Source organism: Mus caroli, chromosome 1, assembly GCF_900094665.2.
Source record: "Mus caroli chromosome 1, CAROLI_EIJ_v1.1, whole genome shotgun sequence".
Taxonomy (NCBI): Eukaryota; Metazoa; Chordata; class Mammalia; order Rodentia; family Muridae; genus Mus; species Mus caroli.
In genome coordinates, this window is record NC_034570.1 from 185,346,581 (window position 1) to 185,354,100 (window position 7,520).

A 7,520-nucleotide genomic window follows, 5' to 3' on the forward strand; every position below is an offset into this window, starting at 1 on the left:
GAAGTTGGTATCTTGCATCTTTGAGAAATGTCGGTTTTCTTTAAGTTGTCAAAACGATGGCCATGAAACTGTGTGTAATATTCCTTTGTCATCTTTCAATGTCTGAAGGATCTTTAGTGATGTTCTCCTTTTTATTCTTAATATTACTTCATACACACACACACACACACACACACACACACACACACACACACCCTAGTCTGATTACAGGTTTATCTACTTTATCCATCTTCTCTAAAACTTAGATACTGGTGTCAGTTAATTTTCTTGTCCGTTTCTCCCTCTTCAGTTTCATTGATATCTGTGTATTTTTATCACTTTCTTGCAACTTGCTACTTAGGTTTAATTTGCTCTTTAGATTTTGCTCTTCTATGGAAGACTAGGAATAGACCCCTAGGTCCCTGGTTTACAATTTTTCTTTTTGTAAAGCAAACATATTGTGCTAGGAACTAATACTTCAGGTGAACCCTGGCAAATTTTGACATTCTGAGATGTCACTTTATTTTTATGGATTTTTTTTTGTACTTCCCAATTTTCCTTCTGGTTTCTTTACCAATAGATTATTTAGAAGTATCTTGTATAATTTTCAAATTTTGTGGATTTCTTTACTGATTCCTACTTTCATTTCCTGAGATTAAATAATATCATTTCAGTTACTAGGGTTTTACATTTGTTAAAAGTTCTATTAGTCATCAGGCACGGTGACACACACCTTTCATTCCAGCACTAGGAGGTAAAGGTAGGAGGGTCTCTATCAGTTCTAGGGTAGCCAAGGTTGCATGGTAAGAGCTTTTATCAAAATAACAAAACCCATCAAAACAAAACAAAGACGTCTTAGCACCTAGACTGCTATTTACCTTGCAGGTGTGGAGTAAACATTTGCTATGATTCAGTGCTATCTCTCTTTCAAGAGAAAAACCAAGTGTCTCTGTGTTTTTAGTAACTCTTCAGTCTCTTAAACATTTTAGAATTAAAACAAAACAAAACAACAATATAAAACCCAAACATTTTTTTGTCCAAATTTTATAGTTTTTTCAGAGAGAGGGCTGCTGATTATAATCCACTCTGCCATTTCCTATAGCTAGACTGCTCCATCTTCCTGTAACACAAGAGAACACTTTCTTATCAGAGTTATCCAGCCAGTATATGTTGATCTCTTGGTTCTTTCAAACAAAAATATCCTACCTCATGGCTATGGGTAGTAGCTCACATACCAGGAAATGAGAACACCATAACTGGAATTACTTTTTAAATTTAACTTAAAAGCTATGACATTAAATTTGAACATAGTTTCATAAGAGGAGGAAGTACATGTGCTTACTATGTTTACTTTTAGGTAACACTATTTACAAATGAAGAAAACATAGTTACCTTTACACTCCGGAGGGCTGTTACTCCAGGTGTTATGGCCAGCACAGAATATCATGCTTGTTCCAACAAGGGAAAACTTATCTGGCCCTGGGTTAGGATCACAACTGTAACTTACTGCTTCATGGTATTTGAATACATTTATATCAGTAAGGGTGTGTGTTCCATTTTTTATTTTTGGAGGTGGTAAACAATAAATCTCTTTATAAAAAGAAAAAAGGGGAAATAAAAGTTAAAAGTGATATAGTGTCTTTATTCACTACAGTCTTAGAAAATTCTATAAATTATTGTAAACAAATTCTTCAATACAGGATTTCTATAAGTTATCTATAACTTATAGAAATTTCATCTAGAAGACAGTTTCTACGATAAAATCCATCACCCCAAGTTTAAACCACTAAGAAATGACCTTTTAGGACAAATACTCATTTTTCTAAGGGAAAACACAAAGTTTATTTGTGAGACCATGCTAAATTTTGTGCTACTTTATAGAAAAGATGATGATCAGCCGATGAAAAACTGTGATGTAAAAAAATTAAACTGAATGAGAAATGTGTGTTAAGAGACAGCTACATTCATTCACTAGCCTGGTGGCTTGCAATCATACTAACATATTATCATTTATCATTTTTCATCCTCACAGTACAATCAGCTTTTTGCAAAAGCTACAAATTTTGATAATCAAAGGAATTAACTCCCAATATCTTCCTCTAAGCCAAATATTGAAGAGATTACAAAACCGTAAAGCAGTGTCCCTAGCCTCACTTTTTGAAATTTCAGTAAAAACGTGTGAGTTTAATAATTATTTTAAAACATCTTTAACATGATTACTATCAATAGATATAACCACAGAGAAAAGATTTTTGGGCACTTATCAATATAAAATTATAATAGAGTCCTCAGGCCAAGAGGTTGAGAACTCATAGTCTAAATTTTAAAAAGAGAATTTACTTACTTTCACAATGTGGGGGATAGCCATTCCAGTATGCTTCATCATCACCTTTAAGCACACAGTGTAGAACTGACATACCAACTATGTAATAACTAGATAGCAAAGAAAAAGTTACTATTTTCTTTGGTAGCTGGTAAGATACACATAATAATGAAGGACAGTTTGAATTGTTTTTCCCCTTAATATAGTAGTTTGAGGGACAGGTTTTTTAAGGTATAATGAAAGAATTAAACAAATCAAAATAAGCTTTAATCAGATGAATAGTTTGTCTGTGAACACACACTGTTATATCTAGGAACATCTGATGTGAACTGGAATCTTTGCTATCTCCTATAATCATATAAGTATGCATCTGAGCCTTTGCTCATCCATTCTGCTCTAAGAGGATGAAGCAGAGAAAGGATTCCTTAGGAAGGTCTATCTGGGCTCTAGTCCTAGCTCCATGACTGCTGGCCACTTAACCTTTGGCAAACCATTTAAAGTTTCTTTTGTTCCTCAACTAAAAACATACAAATAGATAGGTGTGGTGGCATACAAGTTTAATCCCAGAACCCAGGAGGTAGAGGCATGCATGTTTCTATGAGTTCAAAGCCAGTTTAGTATACACAGCAAGCTCCAGGCGTACATAGTGAGACCTCTTGTAAAAACAAAACAAAACAAAAACAAACAAAAACAAAAAACAAAATTAAATCAAATTTCATAGTATTGTTCAAGAGAATTAGATAAATTAGAGTCTGGCACATAGCAAGTAAAAATAATGTTAACTCTTACTAATATTATGATCATAATGTCTTCCTAGAAACAGATCAGTATTAATCCTATCAAGTCTCCCATGATTTAAATGCACAGATTGTTATTGTGGACCCTCATGTCACCATCATGAAGTATTCTTATCTGGTATTTTTTTGTTATTTTGTTCAGTAGCTTCTGTATCTACTGGATTTCTCAACAAGATTACAGTGTCTTTGAGAAAGATTTATGCCCTGAATGTTTGGTTCCCTAAACATGCCTAGAAAATTTCCTCCACATAGCTTTAACTGAATGTGTTTTTATGTGATAGTTTAAAAATTATCAATGAAACTCTGTTTACAGATAGTCATAGCCTACTTTCCCCAAGACTCATAATTACTTCTGAGAGAGTCCTAGAGAATAAAAACTGTTACTCAGTGGCTAATGTCTCCTTTTGAGATGGTTCAGGTTAGGTAGCAGTCTAGAAAATAATGTTTCCCAACTGAAATATCCTGTCATATGGTGGTTAAAATGAATCATCTTAATTTTTGACTTGGTAATACCTTCTAGAATTCTCCTTTGGTTAGTAATTCTACCTCAAGTTCATTATAGCCCTACTTCAACCTTGAATTGGCAGTAGATATACTTGTCTGTGAAGGATAAGGTCACCATAATTACCCACCCTCTTTGGATCTTATCCCAGACTGGCCTGGAACTGACTGTGTGTCCCAGACTACACTCAAACTCATAGAGACCCATTTGTCTCATCCTCCTGAGTGCTAAAATTACAAGTATGAATCATTATCCCTGGAAGATTTTCCCATTCTTAATGTTTATCATAGACTTTTTATTAGATACAGCAAGTATTATACAGACTTGTTTTCCTCCAATTTCTTTATTTATTAAATATCTCTCCTATCTCTATAAAGGACCCAAATATTGTTTGGTTAGGGGCACAGTTTGTCATTTAGAAGCAAAATTAAAGTATATTTATTTGAATGCTTAAGAACAGAAGTACAACAATGGAATCAGGAACATTTACCTTATTTCCCATAATGAGCAACTTACCCTTCCATACAAGTAAATTTAGCTCGAGCACCCCATGAAAAGCTGCCATCTATGTAGTATACTTTGCCAAATGAAGGGTCCTGTAACATAGTACATTGAACTTCTAGAAGAAAATAACAATAAAAATTTTAATATAGCTCCAGTGCCAATTGCACTTGAATCAAAGTCAAAATCATATATGGTTCTTTTGAGTTTGCAGATTATTTAATAATTACATTGTAAGAGTGTGGTGGTTTGAATAAGATGGCCTCCATACGGGCATTTGAATAGTGGGTTCCCAGTTGGTGGCTGTGTGGGGAAGATTAGGAAGTGTAACCTTACTAGAGGAAGAATGTCACTGGAATGGGGTGTGCTTTGAAGTTTCAAAAGACTTGTTCTATTATTACCAGTATTCTCACTGATCCTGCTTGCCATTCTGAGATGTGAGTTCCCAGCTCTTTCTGCCACTGTGTCTTAACAACCATTATGTATCTAACACCTGAGACCATAAGCCCAATTAAACCTGGTCATGTTGTTTCTCAATGTCAGAAAAGTAACTAATACAAAGGGCAAGCACAAGAGTAGCAATTAGGAAAGCAACTAAATGCCGGGGGGGGGGGGGACGACTACCTATAAATTTCTCAAAACCTGAGGGAAAAAAAGAGATCAAAGCTTTGTTTCACATAAACTCATCTCTGCAATAGGGGTATATGACCCCATTCTAAAATGTCTAAAATCAATTATATGACCCTATTCTAAAATGTCTAAAATCAATCAAGCAATCAATCAAACAAACAAAAAGTTGAATTTACTCACTAATACAACCAGCATCTGAAATAGGGACCCATGTATGATTTGGCTCACAGGTAGCAATCATCAGGTATGGAGACAGATACAGGTATCCTTTTTTACACTTATATTCTATTTTCTCTCCAACCGCATAAAAGAGTTTAGGTGTACCCTTGGGTTCCATAGCTTCAAATGGCGGTGGTAGTTCACAGGCATCTAGAGACAATTCAGCAAGAACATGAAGATGAAGTGTGAGTACCACTTTTAAAAAATTGGATATTTTCTTTATTTACATTTCAAATGTTATCCCTGTTCCTGGTTTCCCCTCCAAACCCCCCCTACCCCTACCCTCTTCTCCCTCCCCCTGCTCACCAACCCATCCACTCCTGCTTCCTGGTCCTGGCATTCCCCTACACTGGGGCATAGAGCCTTCACAGGACCAAGGCCTTATCCTCCTATTAATATCCAACTAGGCCATCCTCTGCTACATATGCAGCTAGAGCCATGAGTCCCACCATGTGTTTTCTTTGATTTGTAGTTTAGTCCCTGGAAGCTCTGCGGGTACTGGTTAGTTCATATTATTGTTCCTCCTATGGGGCTGCAAACCCCTTCAGTTCCTTGGGTACTTTCTCTAGTTCCTTCATTGGAGATCCTGTGCTCTGTCCAATGGATGACTGTGAGCATCCACTCCACTTCTGTATTTGTTAGGCACTGGCAGAGCCTCTCAGGAGACAGCTATATCAGGCTCCTGTGACCCAGCTCTTGTTGGCATCCACAATAGTGTCTGGATTTGGTGGTTGCATATGGGATGAATCCCCAGGTGGGGCAGTCTATGGATGGTCATTCCTTCAGTCTCTGCTCCATACTTTGTCTCTGTAACTCCTTTCATGGGTATTTTGTTGCCAGAAGATGCTCTAATAGGTGATAAGGACACATGCTCCACTATGTTCATAACAGCCTTATTTGTAATAGCCAGAAGCTGGAAAGAACCCAGATGTTCTTCAACAGAGGAATAGATACAGAAAATGTGGTACATTTACACAGTGGAGTACTATGCAGCTATTAAAAACAATGAATACTTGTTCAAGGAAGAATGAAGGAAGACCAAAGTGTGAATACTTCTTCTAAGAAGGATCGAAGTTCTTCTTGAGTTTCACGTATTTTGAAAAATTGTATCTTGGGTACTCTGAGCCTCTGGGCTAATATCCACTTATCAGTGAATGCATATCATGTGTGTTCTTTTATGTTTCCTCACTCAGGATGATATTTTCTAGTTCCATCCGTTTGCCTAAGAATTTCATAAATTCATTGCTTTTAATAGCTGCGTAGTACTCCACTGTGTAAATGTATCACATTTTCTGTATTCATTCCTCTGTTGAGGGACATCTGGGTTCTTTCCAGCTTCTGGCTATTATAAATAATGCTGTTATGAACATAGTGGAGCATGTGTCCTTATTACAAGTTGGGACATCTTCTGGGTATATGCCCAGGAGTGGTATTGCTGGATCTTCCAGTAGTACTATGTCCAATGTTCTGAGGAACTGCCAAACTGATTTCCAGAGTGGTTGTACCAGCTTGCAATCCCACCACCAAATGCTGTCACCTGAGTTTTTGATCTTAGCCATTCTGACTGGTGTGAGGTGGAATCTCAGGGTTGTTTTGATTTGCATTTCCCTAATGTTGGTAAGATTCTTGCATTTGCCTTTCTCCATCTGGTAATGTCTGGGGTTAGATGTTCTTGCTGTCTCTGGCTGGAGCTTGTTCCTCCTGTCAACACTCCTGGAAGACCAGCTCTCCCCTGGCAAGACCAGTGCACAGAGGGCTGTGGAACAGTCCCACCTCCGGGGTGCAGATGAAGGCCCTTAGGACCCTGATTCAGTTGCTTCTGTGGCCTATGCACTCCTGAGTGGTCCTGCCTTAGAGAGTCACTGGAGAGAAAATGGCAATCTCCAGTGAGTCCAGGGGTCAGAGCACTCCCTAGAGGCAAGCTCTCTCCTGGCAGGGAAGGTGCACAGAGGGCTATGGAACAGCCCCACCTCCTGGGTGCAGATGTAAGCCCTTAGGACCCTGTCCCAGCTGCTCTACTGCTTCTGAGGCCTGTGCACTCCTGAGTGTTCCCCCCTTAGAGAGTTACCGGAGAGAAAATGCATGAGTACCACTTTTATCAACTGAAAAATGTTATTTTATAGCAGGAAGGGCAGAAAAAGCAGAAATGTTCTCAACAAGATTCTAAATGATTGGAGCATGTCTTTCTTTAGTCAATCAGCATCAGCAGTGCAAGAGTACTGTTACTTGTTCAAAATAACATCTATTAAATAACATTTATTCAAAAGTTAAACAAGGAGATAAAATTGATGGTTTGGGTTTTTAAAAAAGATATGAGACCATCATGACCTTATGATTGTTGTCGGAAGACATGGACTAGGTCTCATTAATTAGCAGACGCCACAGTATCCTGTGTTTAGTCCTCAAGAAATTGCCTTTTATAATGCTTGGGTATGTTACAACAACTCTAGTTTAGACTCGAGAGTACAAGGATCAAGTTGGATCAAGTAAGGATCCTCTCTCTCTGTCTCTCTCTCTGTCTCTCTCTCTGTCTCTCTCTGTCTCTCTCTCTCTCTCTCTCTCTCTCTCT

At 37.7% G+C, this 7,520-nt stretch overlaps 1 protein-coding gene across 2 annotated transcripts in view; it reads right to left on the bottom strand.

Moving 5' to 3' along the window:
* Nucleotides 1-7,520, bottom strand: part of Cd46 (CD46 molecule) — a 40,532-nt gene that overhangs the window by 27,690 nt on the left and 5,322 nt on the right. For both annotated transcript variants that reach the window (XM_029475675.1, XM_021168790.2), the window contains exons 2-5: nt 4,913-5,101; nt 4,118-4,220; nt 2,324-2,412; nt 1,372-1,569 (exon numbers count right to left, since the gene is read on the bottom strand). In XM_029475675.1, coding sequence (XP_029331535.1) covers nt 1,372-1,569; nt 2,324-2,412; nt 4,118-4,220; nt 4,913-5,069 — 547 coding nt within the window. In that variant the 5' untranslated portion in view covers nt 5,070-5,101. The remainder of the gene's footprint in view (nt 1-1,371; nt 1,570-2,323; nt 2,413-4,117; nt 4,221-4,912; nt 5,102-7,520) is intronic.